This window comes from Thecamonas trahens, assembly GCF_000142905.1.
Source record: "Thecamonas trahens ATCC 50062 unplaced genomic scaffold supercont1.13, whole genome shotgun sequence".
In the NCBI taxonomy this organism is placed as follows: Eukaryota; order Apusomonadida; family Apusomonadidae; genus Thecamonas; species Thecamonas trahens.
In genome coordinates, this window is record NW_013657667.1 from 380,541 (window position 1) to 396,638 (window position 16,098).

At 64.1% G+C, this 16,098-nt stretch overlaps 6 protein-coding genes across 6 annotated transcripts; 3 read left to right on the forward strand and 3 right to left on the reverse strand.

Moving 5' to 3' along the window:
* Window positions 1-284: 284 nt before the first annotated feature.
* Window positions 285-3,862, forward strand: AMSG_03587 (adenylate/guanylate cyclase; the record flags this gene model as incomplete). The annotated part of the gene is made up of 2 exons (XM_013904479.1): window positions 285-2,607; window positions 2,640-3,862. 2 exons carry the CDS (start codon window positions 285-287, stop codon window positions 3,860-3,862), a joined length of 3,546 nt encoding a protein of 1,181 aa, XP_013759933.1.
* A 38-nt stretch (window positions 3,863-3,900) lies between these two features.
* Window positions 3,901-5,549, reverse strand: AMSG_03588 (uncharacterized protein; the record flags this gene model as incomplete). Its single annotated transcript, XM_013904480.1, has 1 exon — window positions 3,901-5,549. One exon carries the CDS (start codon window positions 5,547-5,549, stop codon window positions 3,921-3,923), a length of 1,629 nt encoding a protein of 542 aa, XP_013759934.1. The 3' UTR covers window positions 3,901-3,920.
* A 390-nt stretch (window positions 5,550-5,939) lies between these two features.
* AMSG_03589 (phosphatidylserine synthase) lies at window positions 5,940-7,225 on the reverse strand (the record flags this gene model as incomplete). The annotated part of the gene is made up of 1 exon (XM_013904481.1): window positions 5,940-7,225. One exon carries the CDS (start codon window positions 7,223-7,225, stop codon window positions 5,966-5,968), a length of 1,260 nt encoding a protein of 419 aa, XP_013759935.1. The 3' UTR covers window positions 5,940-5,965.
* A 605-nt stretch (window positions 7,226-7,830) lies between these two features.
* Window positions 7,831-9,338, forward strand: AMSG_03590 (ankyrin domain-containing protein; the record flags this gene model as incomplete). The annotated part of the gene is made up of 2 exons (XM_013904482.1): window positions 7,831-9,166; window positions 9,217-9,338. 2 exons carry the CDS (start codon window positions 7,831-7,833, stop codon window positions 9,336-9,338), a joined length of 1,458 nt encoding a protein of 485 aa, XP_013759936.1.
* Window positions 9,339-9,760: 422 nt separating this feature from the next.
* Window positions 9,761-12,430, forward strand: AMSG_03591 (uncharacterized protein; the record flags this gene model as incomplete). The annotated part of the gene is made up of 2 exons (XM_013904483.1): window positions 9,761-9,793; window positions 10,019-12,430. The coding sequence occupies 2 exons, from the start codon at window positions 9,761-9,763 to the stop codon at window positions 12,428-12,430; spliced, it is 2,445 nt and encodes an 814-aa protein (XP_013759937.1).
* Window positions 12,431-12,448: 18 nt separating this feature from the next.
* On the reverse strand, window positions 12,449-15,394 carry AMSG_03592 (uncharacterized protein; the record flags this gene model as incomplete). Its single annotated transcript, XM_013904484.1, has 2 exons — window positions 12,449-12,461; window positions 12,513-15,394. The coding sequence occupies 2 exons, from the start codon at window positions 15,392-15,394 to the stop codon at window positions 12,449-12,451; spliced, it is 2,895 nt and encodes a 964-aa protein (XP_013759938.1).
* Window positions 15,395-16,098: the final 704 nt, after the last annotated feature.

The following is a 16,098-nucleotide window of genomic DNA, read 5'->3' on the forward strand; positions in this document are numbered from 1 at the left end:
GGGGGTGGGTGGAGGGAGATGGGAGGGAGGAGAGGGAAGAGGTGTGTGTGTGTGGGGTGTGTAGGGTGTGTAGGGCGTGTGTGTGGATGGTGTGTGTGTGTATGGTGTGTGTGTGTGTATGGTGTGTGTGGTTCGTAGGGGCAGAAGACGGGCCCGTGGGGGTTGGAGTGGGGGGCGCACTGACTCACACTCGGACTCGGGCATGTCTGTCGGTGTTGGTGTCGCTCTTGTCGTTGGCTGTTGGTGTGGTCTTTGTTGTGGGTTGCAGCCTCTGGGTCAAGCACATGGTGAAGAAGCGGTATGCAGTGTCGGGAGCTGGCTTTGTAAGCGACATGTCATCGTCGGTGCTACTGCTTCATCTCATCTCGGAAGTGCTGGAGATCAATCTGTTTGAGGATCCAAGAGTGGTTCCCACTCCAACGACACAGCAAGGATTCATCAGCAACGTGGCGGTGTGTCTGGAGCTGGTGGCTGAGCAGGGCATCAAGGTCAACTGCCGGTCGGAGCAAGTCGTGGAGGGTATGGCGGAGAAGACGGTGTATTTGCTGCTCCAGGTGGCACGGCACTACTACCAGACCAAGCTCACGCTCGCCGCTGATGAGGGCGAGTCAGGATCCAAGAAGTTCAACTCGTTCCTCCTCGGTGCAGTCCGCAAGTTCCTCGGCAGGTTTGGCTTTGGCCGGGTGGTCGACAAACACTCGCTGATCAACTTTAACAAGAACTGGGTCGACGGCGTGTTCTTTACGGCGCTGGCCAAGGCTGCTCTGCCGAGCGTGTTCAAGGACGTGTCCATGCACGACTTGCTGAGCGCAAGCAACAAGTGCGGCAACATCGACCGAGTTGTCAACGCCTTCCACAAGCGGCTTGGCCTGCCCAAGCTCATCACTCCCGAGCTGTTTGTGGCCGAGCCGGAGGATTGCACGCTCCATCTTTACCTTGCCATGTTTCTGGAGCAGATGGCTGGAGCCAAGCCCGGAGAGGGCTTCTCCAAGTCTTCCACGTCTGTGGCCGACGAGCAGACGCAGAGTCTGCGCGAGCTTGTTGCCTCGCTCAAGACCAAGATTTTCGACATGGAGGCGTCGTCGCAGGAGATGCTCCAACGGAATGACGAGCTGCAGCTGCAGCTGTACGACACGCAGGCCGATGCTATTCCGCTGCTGGAGAAGATTGACCGAGCGCATGCCGAGCTGGAGACGGCGCGGACCAAGATCCAGACGCTGCGTGACGAGGTGTCTGCGTTGGAGGCGTCGCGAGCCCAGGTGGTGGCCGAGGCCAAGCGGCGGCTGCAACTGTCGGAGGAGGCCAAGGCCGTGGCCGAGCGGCGGTTCAAGGAGGCGCTCGCCCGGTCGCAGGAGATCGCCAAGCAGTGCCGGGCGCTCAAGGTCCAGTTTGACACTATCATTGAGGAAAAGTCGAAGCGTGCATCGGACGACGTGGTTGCGCCCGATGGGCACGTCACCATCATGTTCACCGACATCGAGTCGTCGACTGCGCTTTGGGAGCACGACGCTGAGAAGATGGCGGAAGCGCTGCGGCAGCACAACTCGGTCATCCGCAAGGCGCTTTCGCAGTACAATGGGTACGAGGTCAAGACCGAGGGTGACGCCTTTATGGTCGCCTTTTCGTCGGGCTGGTCCGCCATTCTCTGCGCCATCCACATCCAGCGCGAGCTGTTGCGAGTTGCATGGCCCGAGGCTATTCTACAGACCCAGACTGGCGCGCCGCAGTACAACAACAAGGGTACCCTCATCTGGCGCGGTGTCCGCGTCCGCATGGGCTTGCACGCTGGCGAGCCGGAGCTCCGCGAGGATCCGGTTACCCACCGAGTCGACTACTTTGGGCCAATGGTCAATCGGTCGGCACGGATTGAGGGTCACACGGCTGGAGGGCAGGTCAACGTCTCGCAGGCTGTCTTTGACGACGTCTGCGAGCTACTGGAGGCGTCCGAGGAGCTCGAGTACAAGCTGCTTGGTGAGTTTGACCTCAAGGGCATTCGTGAGAAGATGAACATCTATCAGATCATCCCCTACGGGCTCGAGGACCGGATCTTTGAGTCGTCGCATGGCAACTCGGCAGCGACGGTCAAGCTCATTGGCGGTGATCCGGACCAAATCCAGCATGCGGTCGACGACCTCGTCCAAAAGAACGACGCGGTCCTAGCTGAGCTCAACGAGGCCGGCGAGCTCATCTCGCATGTAGACAAGGATGCGGCGGCGTTGCTGGATAACTTTGAGCGGATGCAGCAGGTGACCGATCCTGTTGTGCTGCAGGCGCAGCTCGCCGAGGCCTTTACCCGGCTCGAGCAGCAGAACCAGACGCAGAGCGAGCTCCGTGCAACGCTCGAGATCCACCGAGCTGAGACAGAGACACTGTCGCGGACGCTCGCGACAGCGCTGGCCCAGGTCAAGGATTACCAGTCGATGTTCTCGCGCATGCCAGCCAAGTCTGTCCGCGCTGCTGCCGACGACTTTCTCAAGCTCGCCATCTCGCCATCCGAGTCCGAGGCCTCGCTTCGCGCAGCGCTCGACCAGGCGCGGTCAACTATTTCGACGCTCGAGACCGAGCTTCGGCTTCTCCGGCGGCGGTTCGGCGAGATGATGTCGTTGCGTAGCGGGCCGGTCGCGTTGTCGGATCGCAAGCTCGGGCGCAAGCACTCGTTCTCAGGCCGGTCGATCCACTCGCGGCCAGCGTCGCCTATGCACTCTTTTCGGTCTCGAACCTCGGCGAGCTGGGCGGTGACGTCGGCGCAGCGCCTCTGCGGCTGGGCGGAAAGTCAAAGTCGCGGTCCCGGCGGTCGACATCGGTGGCAACTATGTCGCCGGGCTCCTCGCCGCCGATCTCCTCGCCGCTGGTTCTGCCGTCGCCGACGGCGTCGCCGTCGTCTGCGGTGGCGCGGCGGAAGCTGTCAAGTGGCAAGCGGACGCCCAAGTCAGCGCGATCAAAGGACCAGCGGTTCTCTGGCTCGGTTCCGGGTCAGTTCTCGCCGATACCAGAGATTTTCGCCGGGTCGGCGTCGGTGAAGCTCTCGCCGGGCACACCGGTGGTGGAGACGCCGGTGGGCAAGGTGACCAAAGTGCGCGTGCGGACGCGGCGGCGGCGGCAGCGGTCGGACTCGTCGAGGCGGCGGCGCAACCGGCAGCTCTCGCTTTCGGGGTCGCGGTCGGGCGGGTCGTCGAGCAGCGCGCGATCGCCTGGCGGCTCGCCATCGCCAGACGTTGTTGTCGTCTCATACTCGAACGCCAAGCTGGCTGCAGCCGGAACCAGCCAGAGCGACAGCGAGACCTCGTCTGACTCGTTTGCGTCGCTCAACTCATCGGCGTCGTCCAACGATGACAACACATGTCCGCTGTCACCGTCGGCAGCGCAGCGAGGGCGGCGGCAGAAGATCGAGAACAACCGGCGTAATTCGGAGGCAAAGCGGATGGAGGGCGCGGCGAGGCCGTTCCGTGCGCGCAAGACACAGTCGTCGGAATTGCTGATGACGACCGAGCCGGCAACGCGGGCGCAGCGGAAGCGGGCTGGGAGTGGTGGAGATGACGGGCGGGGCTCGGGCTCATCATCACGCAAGGCTTCAGGCTCGTCGTCCAAGTCGCGATCGCGCAATTCGGGCGAGCGCGACATTGGGCTCCGGGTCCAGGTCGATCTGTTCGAGACGGGCACGGGCCGGCGCCGTGGATCATCGAGCGTCTCACCCGATGGGTATGGGAGCCGGTCGCCGCCGCGGGCGGCAGGCAAGGTGCGAACGCCTGGACGACTCTCGAGCCGGCGCTCGCAGCAAAAGCAGCAGCGGCCGACCAGCATCCGGGAGAAGAAGCGGCTTGCCAAGGGCAAGGAGGATGCGTGGTCGGGGTCTGGCGAGTGACGACAAACAGCATCGTTGCCTCACGCTGTCGCAGCCTTGGCCGGCTCGGTCACATTTACTACTCCGAGTTGTAGTCCATGTTTGCGTTCTGGGCGGTAAAGTCGAGGACAAAGGCCTTGAGCAGCTGCCACGAGGTGGCATCCGAGGCGATGGCGCGCAAGACCTGCTTGCGTTCCGGGACGGACAGCATCTGGAACGAGTTGACAAGGTCTTGCGGCGAGAGAGCTTGCAGGCCGGTAGACGGCGGCGGTGGAGCGGTGCGGGAAGCGGTGCGGGAGGCGAGGACCTCGGCAAGGAGGTCCTCACCCTCGCCGAAGGAAGAGAGGCCGAGCGAGGAGAAGAGTGGGTCGGCGTCAAGGCCGCCCGAGGGATCGGTCGGCTCGCCGAGACTCGAGAGCAACGGGTCGGCAAAGAGGGCAGTGGAGGCCGGCGAGAGGCCCTTGGCGTAGTTAATGGGCGAGGCAACGTCCATAGAGGTGAGGCCGAGCGGGAGGGCGAGCGAGGAGAGGGCGGCCGGATTGAGGGTCCGCGACGAGGCGAGGACCGATGTGGCTGATGGCAGTTGGCCGTCCGAGCCCGGTTGGACGGCCGTCGGCAGTTGGGAGCCGGTTGCAGCTGGCAGCTGGCCAGTGTACGCCGCATGGGCGGCGAGCGCCTGCTCTTGGACCGACGGCTGGCGCGGGAGGCCGGAAGGCGGAAGAGCTGATGTGGCCGACGACGATGCTGATGAGGCTGATGCTGAGGCGGCGCCAATGTCCATGTCTGTCATGCCAGAGCCTGGTTGGCTCCACTCTGGCGGAAACGGCGAGGAGCCGGTGGCTTGAGTAGCGGCAAGCATGGCGTCTTGCTGGGCAGCGAGCTCGGTCATGTCGGCGGGGATCTTGCGGCGGCGTGAGTCCGGGTCAGCAGTGGGAAAGGCCGGTAGCTCGAGCTCGCCGGTGCCTGCGATGGCAGAGAGATTTGCGAGCTTGCGGCGCTTGCGAAGCGACTGCATGGAGAGGAAGCGGCGGACGTCTGCGACGGGGATGGCCTTTGTGCCTTTCTTGTTGAGGAACTTGGAGACGACCTTGATTCGGGGCGAGTAGGCGACCTCGACGCGGATGATGTCGCCGCGTGCATTGAGCTCGACAAACTGGACCTTAATATGGAACAGGTGGTGGCCATGAAAGTGTGAGTTGCAGGAGAGGAAGGCCTTGAACTGGCGCGAGCCGTCTGCGTTGAGGTCTCTGTAGCGAACAACAGGATATGTCTCATGCGGGGCGAGATCAGCAGATGCCTGAGCCGACTTTGCGGCGCGATGGGTGTCTGGGTGATAGTACTTGTTGTTTGTGTGCGTGACAACACCCGGCGGGGCGTCTGAGCCCATGGGGATAAAGCCGTCGACCTCCTCGCCGTACTCGATGATACGCATGGGCGGCTGCTTGCGCTTCCATCCCAGAGTGTGTGTATCAGGACAGCGCTTGCACCGCTTGAACGGCTCGCCCGAGTCATAGACCACCGACCACAGCAGGTAGTTGGAGCCAACACACTCGACAGCGTTGTCGGCGGTGGTATGCCACACCTCCAGCTTGGGATAGAACGCCCGCTCGCGCCAGATCTCCAGCACTCCCGAGGGGAGGAACCGGACAGAGGGCGAGCCATGCCGGACCGTGTTGGTTTCAAAGGTGAAGGAGACGGACAGCGGCATGGTGGTGGTGGTGGTGGTGGTGGTGGTGGTGGTGTGTGTGTGTGTGTGGGGGGGTGGTGGTGGTGGTGGTGGTGGTGGGGTTGTGGCAGGAGGGAATGCGTGGGTTGGGTTTGGGTCGGTTGTTGCGTTTGGGGGAAAAGTTGCTGTGGTGAATGTCTCAACGAGTGCGATGGGGGGTGGTGGCGGTGGTGATGGGGATGGGGGGGGTGGGGGTGGTGATGGGATGGGATGGTGATGGGATGGTGAGGTATTGGGGGTGTGGTGGTGGTGGTGGGGGTTGGCGAGTTGATGGTGATCGTGGGGGTAATGGGGATCGACGCTACATGCAAGCATTTACGTGCACAAGAAGCGAAGCAGCAAGACGAGGGAAAGGGAGGGAGGGGGAGGGAGGGAGGGAGGGAGGGGGGCTGCTACATCTAATCGACCTTGGGGTGGTTGACGGGCGACGGCGATGGGAAGAGGAAGAACTTGTAGATGACAAAGCCGACAAAGAAGAGGCCAAAGGCGGACCAGCCGTACACGATGATCGGCGACGGCGGAACGGTGAACTCGCCCTGGCCAAACTTGATGACGAGGAGAAGCTCGAGGAGGATGCCGGCGGCGGCGACCCAGAGCTGGGCGCCAAACCGCTTGCACTTGGGGTTGGTGACAAACTCGTAGAACTCGCGGAGCGCAGGGAGGGCAATGAGCCACCAGACAAAGAGCCGCAGCGGGTTGATCGGATGCGGCGGCGGGATCCACAGCAGGGTCTTGAGGAAGAAAGCGCAGAGCTCGTTGACCTCGATAAAGATGATGACGACAATGACGTAGGAGAAGCGCTTGAGCGAGGAAAAGGCTTCCCAGCGGTAGACGGTCCACCGCTCGGGCGTAAACTGGAGGGCAGCGCGCTGCATCTTGCCCTGCACCGACGGGATAGCGCCGATGCCTGTCCAGTTGTACTCCTTCATCTCGAGGTAGCGCACAAGCCAGAAGCCGACAACCATGCCCAGAAGGTTGCACACCAGCACGTCGAGGATAAAGTGGTCCCACCAGCACTCGCCAAAGTTGGGCAGCATGTGCTCGAACGAGTACTCGAGAATCTCAAAGAAGATGGAGAGGACCCAGCAGAGGGTAAAGTCGCGGAGCATGAGCATCTTGGCCATCCAGCCGAGGGCGTGGGCAATGACAAACTCGTCAAAGAGCGCGTCCATCAGGTTCGCCATGTAGCTCGTCGGGTGGTCTGGGGTGAAGAGCCGGCAGTCATCGCCATACGATCGCTCCGGCAGTGGAACGCCAAGCACAGGGTCAAGATGCGCCATCAGGGCCCGGGCGTCGGCCTTGGACTGGAACAGGAGATACGTCAGGGCGAGGACGTACAGGACCGAGATGCCGAGCACGATACGCCAGACTGCAGGATGCGGGCGGATGAAGGGGCCGTTGGAGAAGTTGAGCATGGAAAAGACGAGAAAGACAAAGGCCGCAGCAAGTAGACCGAGCTTGGGCGAGGAGAGGCCCCACTGCTCCGACTGGAAGCCGACCCATGCCACCGCTGCCAGCGCCGCCGCAAGAGCCGTCACTGTGTGCGGCTGCTGAAACACGGCATCGTACTTGGAGACAGGCGCCATCATCGGCAGCGCCTCTTCATACACAGGCTCGGCTTCTGCCCGCGACCGCATGACCTTCTTGTTCTGACGCATGCATGAGGAGAAGGGGTGGGGGGGGGGGGGGGGGTGAGTGGCGGGATGCCGGCAGCGCGGGAAGAGGGTGAGAAGGGGAAGGGCGAGGGGCAAGGGGGAAGGGAGGTGGAGGGAGGAGGGGGCGTACCATAGTGAGTGGGTGAGTGGGTGGGTGGTGGGTGTTGGTGGGGAGGGAGTGTGGTGGTGTTGGTGTTGGTGTTGGTGTTGGTGCTGGTGTTGGTGCTGGCAGCGTTGGGCGGCCAGCTAACCGCTGCCGTCGACGTGGCGCACGGCCAACTGGGCGAGCGAGACAGGCCAGCGAGGGAGAGGCAGAGGGGGGGCGGAAGTGGGACGGGGCGAGGTCATGGCTGAGCCAATTTGGTGCGGTTGGCCCAAAGGGCGACGTCATCGACAAAAAAAGATTTGTTCGTGAAACCACTTTTCGCCGCTTTTTCCGCCCCGCCCCCCCCTCCCCCTCCCTCCCGTCTCACAGAACACAGGCTAGGCCGGTACCTTGGACAAGAGGAGACGACAAAGGAGGCTGTAGATACAGCGACAGACAATTGAGGAATACGGAACACTTGTTGACTTTGTTATTCTTGCGACTCGCTTCAACTCGTCAGGTCATGCTCGACAAGCTTGCACCTGAGCTTGTGGTTCACATCGCCTTTGCCACCGGCTTGCTCTCGCCGGGCGATGTTCTGGCACTGGCGACCTGCTGCCGGAGACTGCGGACGGTACTGACTCAGCCAGGCTTTGTTCACGAGTGCTGGCTCTCGCTCGGCGGCCTGGCATGGACTGTGGAGCACTCGCTCTGGACCGCCGCCCGCCTTGCCGCTCGCCACACCGCCTCGCCTCGCGACCTCGAGTATGCGCTCCGCACCGCCGTCAGCGTGACGCCATCCGACGCGCCGCGCGTCCGTCGTCGTGCGTCAGCCAAGCACGGCTTTGCCTTTGCCTTTGGCCTCGGGCCCGAGCCCAGTCCCGGGCTCCGCCGTTGCTCGGGCGCTGAGCTGACGGTGCCTATGCCGTCGCCGGCCATGGTCTCGCCGATGCCAGCGAGTCTTTTGTCGCCGGCCGCCGATGCCGCGTCGCCTCGGACCCCGGTGCCGCCGGTCTCGCCCACCCCCGCCACGCCGCGATATCTGCTCGGCCCGGATTCACCGTCGTCGTCAGCTGCACCCTCGCTCTCGGTCTCAGTCACCGCGTCGGCCTGCCCAACCCCCGGCCCTTCGCCGGGCACGCTCTCGACGCTGCCGTCGTCGGGCACGCGCGACCAGTGGTTCCGCCTCATCCGCGCCATCCTCCGCCACCCGCTGCTCGACCCGCGCTGGCTCGCCACCAACATGGTGCTCACCATCGCCGCCAAGCACGGTCACGCCGACGTCGTCGCACTCCTCCTCGCCGACGACCGCATCGACCCGGCCCGCCATCACTCGGCCGCCCTCGGCTCGGCAGCCGAGCATGGACACCTTCCGGTCGTCGAGCTGCTGCTCGCCGACGGCCGAGCCGACCCTTCTGCCCGCGACAACTTTGCCATCCGCTGGGCGTGCGAAGCCGGTGCCTCTGGCGTCGTCGAGGCTCTCCTCCGCGACCCGCGGACCGATCCCAACGTTGACGACCTCGCGCCGCTCAGCATCGCTGCCGAGCGCGGCCACGCTCCGATTGTTCGCATGCTCCTGGAGCACCGTCCACCGGTTTCGGTCCGCGCCGACAGCGACTTTGCGCTTCTCTCGGCCGCCGCCGCAGGTCACGTCGACGTCATCCGCCTCCTCCTTGCCGACGCTCGCGTAGACCCGTCGGTCCGCAACGACGCCGCCTTGCGCCGCGCCATGCACAATGGCCATGTCGCCGTCGTCCGCGAGCTCGTCGCCGACGAACGCGTCGACGCCGCCCTCGCCGTCGAGCAGGCTCGCTCGTGCGGATTTCACGACATGCTCGCAGAGCTTGTCTCCCACCCGCGTATCAAGGAATCGCTCCCTTCGCACATCCTTGCTCTCCTCTCAGACGAGTCGCTGCTTCCTCGTCGTCGCCACGTGTCGATGCCAACGTCGACGTCTACGCCGCTGCCGCTGCTGCCGCCATGCTCAAGCCAGTTGTGCCAGCCGCTGCCGCCTCGTCCCTCGGTGCTTGACCGCCCTTTCTCTCTCTTGTCATCATCATCTTCTCGGATGTGGGGCTGGTCCTTGTCGGCCCAGCCTCCCTCCATCCCTCCATCCCTCCATCTGACAACCATTGACGTGATGGCCATCTCGATCTTTCCCATTTTCCCCTTACCCTTTCCTCGAACATCGAAACACAACAGTACTGGCAGTCACACACCGCAACCAGAGTGTGCTCGGCTCGACATACCGCTAGTCGGTGGCCCCATTCCGACCTGCCGCCACCCGCCGCCACCCGCCGCCACCCGCCGCCACCCGCCAGGCCCGTTTGCCACCCAACAGTCCCTGTTTCACCAGTACAGCTCTCTCTCTCCCTCCCTCCCTCGCCCCCCCTCCACCCCCACCCCCACTTTATCCTCTCCTCCCTCTTGCCCCCCCCTCCCCCCCCCCACCCATGCCGTGGGACCCGTCCACCGAATGGGTGGACGTCTTCCCGGCCACTCCCGCGGCAAGGACCCCCATCACGACGACGACGACCACCGCTACCACCACCAGGCCGCCACCCGACGGGACGCCACACACCGCCACTCTGGGTGCTGCCCCGCTACAGAAGCTGAGACAGGAGACGCACCGAGAGCCTCGCCAGCATGTCTACCAACATGCCCATCAAGATGTCCATCATTCCCCCCGTCAAGGTATCCACAACCTTCAGGACGACTTGCTGCTCAACGGGCTTGGCTCGTCATCGCTCTCTGCTCTCGCGGCCTCGGCATATCCGCACCCGCCCCCGCATCATCCGCTTGCTAGCCGTGCCCATGCTCATGCTCGCATCGCCGCCACTCGTGCTGCTCTTGCGGCTGCCAACGCGGCTGCTGCTGATGCCAGTGCTGCCGATGCCAGCATTGCCGCTGCCCATGCCGTGCTGGACGCTGCCCGTGACGATGCTGCTGCCGCATGTCACGCTGCGTATGCGGACGCTGTTGCAGAGGTGGCCAAGGCCCGCGATGCTTCGCTGGCGACTGTTGATGCTGTGGCGGCCCAGCACGCGGCTGCCCTCCATGCTGCAGGCAACGACGCCGCCCACCTGCGCGCCATTCTCGCAGACTCGGTGGCGATGCTCGAGGCTAAGATTGCGGCAGACTCGGCCGGGACCTTTGTTTATGACCACAGCGAGACGCTTGCTGCGGCTGAGGACGTCCTCGCCCGAGCCAACGACTCGCTGGCGGCCCTTGCTCGCCTTCCGCTCGCCGCACAGCTTGCGTCTGCACCGGACGCTGTCTTTCACGATCTGGAGCTCCCGGTCCGCTCGCTGAGGGTGACCGTGGCAGCTCCGCCGGCACACATGTCGGTTCACCGTGCATCGGTCCGATCGCTTGCCTCGTCGGCCTCGGCATCGTCGGGGAACCATCGATGCAGAAGCAACCGGCGCTTGCCGCACCACCGCTCCAAAGCCTCGCGCCGTAGGCTGGCCATGGTCAACTCGGCAAACTCGTCGTCAGACAATGTGCACGGCGAGTCGCGTTCGAATCCGTTGGATGACCTGTTGGCCAGCTGCGGCAACGACGACGACGACGACGACGACGACGACGGCGATGATGATGGTGATGACGATGATGATAGCCGTGACTCGCGGGGGAACAGCGAAGGCACCACCTTTGCAGAGCCAAAGTTCTTCGAGCCAGCAGCTCCGACATCGCAGCCGGTGGCATCGGCAGCATCGGCGGTCGGCTCATCCTCGGGCTCGTTTGGCCTCGGGTCGGACATCTCGGCGCCGCCACCACCACCACCACCACCGTTTGTGCCGGTGACCACAGTCGATGCTGACGACGCATCGGTCCTTTCATCGACATCGAGTTCGACAACAACGTCGAGTTCCCTGGTTGTCGGCCGCGGGTCGGAGCTGACGGTTATGCAGCGCAAGGTTCTGATCAACAAGCTCGAGTCCAAGGTTCGCGGCGCGTCAGCATCGACGGCCAAGTTCTCGACAGCAGCCTCGGTCGCCCGGCATGTCCGTCCGCGGCGCGTCCGCTCCGAAGCCAACAGCGCAAGCCACGCCCTGCCTACCCAGCTCACGGCACTTCTCACTGACGAGTCGCTGGCCCTTCCACAGCTCGCGCGGCGACTCTCGGCCGAATACTCGGTCCTCTCGGCCAAGTTTGAGGAGCAGCTTGCCGCCAATCGCATGCTCACCGAGACAGCATCATCGGCCGAGCTCTCGACCCCGTGGAAGGTTGATCCCAATGTCGCACTTGACCTCTCATCCGACTCGGATGCAGACGACGCCGGGTCCGAGTCTCACGAGCCGATGCCGATCCGTCAGGTTCCGCGCGCTGACCACCTGCCTATTCGGTCGGGCCTTCCGCCGCCGGCGTCGAGCCACCTCCAGTTCCCGCAAAGCAAGCTCCAGCCGGAGACCAATGTGGATCCCCATGTGGTCGGCTCACAAAAGGGCTCGCGTCGCCATTCGCTCGCGGGCTCGCCGCCGGGCTCGCCGGTTGTCAGCGTCTTTCCAGTCGATCCTGGAGGCCGACGGCGGAGGACGCTCGATGCCACCGCGTCCGACGAGGTTGTGCAGCTGCTGACAACCGGCCCGCCGCGGCCTAACCCGCACGCGCGCAGCGCGGCAGGTGACTCGGCAGCGGCACCTGCCATGCCGTCGGTGGAAAAGGAGATCCTGCAGCTGATGGCCTCGCTCGGCATGAACCGCCCATCGGCGGGCGGCAGTAATGGCGCCGACTTTGACGCCGAGGTTCAGACCTCGTCGGCGGTTGCGGCGCTGATGTCATATCTCGCCAAGAGCGAGGCTCGCAACGAGTACGCGACCAAGCCCCAGTGCCCGCCGTCGACCTCACCGGCGACGGTCACCGCCGCACCGCCGCCATCCACCTCGCCGTTTGAGCACTCCCTCTCTCTCGACGGCGAGGTCCCGACGCTGGCGACCACTCACGCAGCCGCGCCGTCGCCGCCAACTCTCGTGCCGCCCGGCGGCCGCCCAGCCGAGCTCATCTCGGCCGCCACTTCGCCGCTGGTGTACAACTCGCTCGAGGGCCACATGCGCGACCTGTTCGCCACCCTCGGCTCTCGGGCCGCCGCTGACGCTGGTGATGGTGAAAGCGAGGTGTAGTTTAGCTTTGGGATGGTGCTATGGATAAAAGCTGCGTTGGCTGTACCGGGTGGTTGGAGGTTGAGGATAGAGGCTGGCGTACGGCGATGCGTAGGCGGATGCGTACGACGACGCCAGCTTTGACGGCGGTGCGGGTGCCCGGCCTGGCGAGACGGTATACGGCTCAGCAGCCTTGGCTCGCAGCGGCTCGGCTTTGGAGATCTCCCGCGAAATGGCCGAGGTGAGCTCGTCGATGCGGGACTGCAGCGCGGAGGCATGTGGCGTGGTGGCGGCGGTTGTTCGCGCCAGCGAGGCCTCGATGGCGGCTGTTTCTTCGCGGGCCCGCGCCAGCTGCGCCTCGAGTGCTGCCACTTCGGCCTCTTGCTTGCTCCGCCGCGTAGAGACCTCCCGCTCGGCGGCTGCGGTGGCGTCGCGCTGCTCCTTGGCCGCCAGCAGAGACGCCGACAGCTGGGCCATGATTTCGGCGTGACTGGTCTTGCGCTGGGCGTCTTTCTTGGCCAGCTCTTCAAGCTTGACATCGACTGCTGCAACCTGATTGAGTACGCTCCGAAGCTCGCTCCGCGCTGCCGCTTGTTGCTCTTGCTGCTCCTTGTAGTGATGGGTTGCCTGGAGGGCGTGCTCCTGATATTGGGCCAGCTTCTCGGCGAGCATGCCGCGCGCGTCTTTCAGCTCGTCCATGAGCGTCGCGTCGGTCCGCACCATATTCTCACGCGCCGAGACCTCGCGGGCGATCTGCTTGTCCAGCTGGGCGTTGCGAAGCTCAAGATCCTTCTTGAGGGCGGATACCTGTTCCTTGCGGCGGAGAAGTTCGGCGTAGACAACTTTGTTGTCGGCAATGTGTGCGACCAGCTCGCGCGACTTGGCCGCAAACTCGGCTTCGTCGGATGCCGATGCGGCCTCGAGCTCAGCAATGAACGTCCGCTCGGTCTTGATCAGCCGCTTGGCAGATCGCAGCTCGGTCTCCAGCTCGGAGCGCTTGGAAAGAAGCAAAGCGCGCCGGCGCGCGACCGAGTCTGGCGACTGCTTGGCTTCGGCGAGCCTGCGGGCGAGGACAGTTTGCAGCTGCTGGATCTCGCGCTCGAGCTCGTTGTTCTCAAGATCGATAACTGAGTTGGCATCCAGCTCGATCCGGACAGCGTCAGGCGGCGGCGGGATGTCGGAAAGCTGCTGCTTGAGGTGGTCGATTTCGGCGAGCAGCCCACGCTTGCGCGCCTCGGTCGCTACCTCTTGCCGCTTGGCTTCTTGCAGCAACGAGCCTGATTGGGCCTTGGCTTCGAGCACCTTGGCGCTCAGCGCGGCGGCTTCGTCGGCGAGAACTGCGACCTCGGCCTTGAGCTGAGGGACTTGCGAGGATGCGCCCAGCTTTTGAGCGACCTGAACCACGTTGTCGCGTGCCTTGCCCACCACCGATCGGAGGTACGCGACTTGCGCTAGACCACCGGCTTTGGCGACCTCGAGCGCGAGCACCTTCTCTGTTGCCGCTGCCTTTTCGTCGCCGAGCGTCTCGAGGTAGCCTGACATCTTGACCTTGTACTCAGACAGCATGTCAGCCAGGCGCGAGTTTTCGGCCACCAGTGCGAGGTACACGTCTTGCGACACACCGGGCATCCCGATCTCGTGCTGGGCCCGCAGCTCGGCCTGTAAGTGTGCCAGCTCGTTGGTGAGTCGAATGTGAGTTGCCTCCAGCTCATGCTTCTTGCGTGAGGCATCACTGCGCGAGCTTTGCCGATCCTGCGACATCCGCGTCAGCTTGGTCTTAAGCTCCTTGACTTGGGCCTCGAGCCGGACATTGGCCTCGGAGAGATGCAAAGCCTCATCAGCGTCCTGGCGAATTCGGGCGGCACGGCTGGCAGCGTTCTCCTGTTGGACCTGGAGCTCGGTCTGAAGTTCGAGCAGGTGGACTTCGCGCCGCTGGGCCTCGGTCAGCGCCCGTTGTGCATCAAGCTCTTTCCGCTGCAGGACCTGGGTCTCTGCCTCGAGCTGGCCTGCCAGCACGTCGTTGGCTCGCTGCTGGGCGTCGTTGGCAGCCTGCAGCCTTGTGAGGCGCGAGAACAGCTTTTGCGCGTCGGCAGAGTCAACCTCTAGTGCCTGTCCACGGTCCTCGAGCTCGCGGCGACGGACGCGCAGCTCCTCCTGCTCTACAAGAGCCGCGGCAATGGCGCGCTCGAGCTCGCCGGTCCCGCTAAAACCGGACGCCAGGGCGTCGTTGGAAGCCTTGAGCTTAGCGTTGGCCACTTCGAGCTCGACCAGTCGCTGCCGGAGCTCAGCGCTCTCTGCAGACGAAGGGGCGGAGATCGGGCGTATCGCCACCGGTACAAGGTTCTCTTTCTCCGGCTCAGGTTTGAGTCCTGGATCTGCAGCAGATACTGGCTCGAGGCCCTTGGGTGGCTGCTCGACAGGAGGCGCAGGTGCAAGAGGCTCAGGAGCCGCAACAGGCGCCGACATCGGTTCCACCTGTGGCTCCGGCTCGTCGATGGGCTTGGCCTCGGGGACCGGCTCTGGCTCGGGAACCGGCTCGGGCTCGGGAACCGGCTCTGGCTCTGATTCTAGCTCGGGTGGCGGCGGCTTTTTGGGCGGCTTGGGCTCATCGGGTGCCCGGAGAAGGTTGGGTGCCCGGAGAAGGTTGCGCGGGACAAAGCCGATGGCGCTGGCGTCGACAGTCTCACACAGGGCCCAGCCGGCCTCTTCACCGTGGACGAGAAGGACGGAGCCCTTTTTGATTTTGAGTCTGCGCGTGCAGGCGGACCTGTTGCGCGGAGTGTAGTTGAAGGAAGCAATGTGCGGCAGCGGTTGGTCGAGGAGGTAGTTGTTGCGGAGGGAGGCGATGTGTGAGGCCGGGACAAAGCCGACCTCACCCTCTGGCCGCCCGGTGGGCGAGTCGGCCAGCCTGCGGATCTTGCACCAGGCCGGCATGGCGGCCTTGCGGACGCCGACAATGCCGGTCACCCCCTTTGTCCGGGACATGCTGACCGGGCCTGGCGGATCCAGACGGACAACGATCTCGCCCTTGGCTAGTGCCAGGGGGGTGAGGCCGTCGATCGATGGGAGAGGGTCGTCGGGGACAAAGGCACCCAGAGCTACGGCATGCGGGGTGAAGTCAACCAAGACAGCACGGGGCACATGACCGGTGGCCTCGCTCTCCTCTGGCCTCCTCGCGGTCCACCACAAAGCGCCGGGCGATCTCCGCGTGACCTCGACGACCTCGCCACGCTTGACGGCCAGCACGCCGCGTTCTCTCCCGCCACAATCAGCGGTGGCGATGAACAGCTCGGGAGGGGTACCATCTTCATTCCCCATGACACGCGCACAAGGGGAGGAAGTAGAGGTGGAGAAGATGCGGAATGTGTCCGTGAAGTGGTGGGGATGAGTGTGGCTGTTGGTCCTGCCACCGTGCATGGCAGCTGCCCCGTTGAGCACCAGCCAACGGTCGGATCCAACCGGATCAATGGTTTGTTCCCGACGGGCTCACTCTCGTAGTGATGTCCTTGGCAAGCCGAGACCACAGACAATCGCATGACGCCAATCGCCAGACCCTTGACCTTTACGCGTGTGTGTAGAAGGTTGGGGAAGCCTGGATGCCAGAGGCTGAACTAAAAGAGGGAGGAAGGACTGTATGATGTACGGGGGGGGGGGACAGTGCCCCGGCAGATGCTGCGCTCGCCATGTGG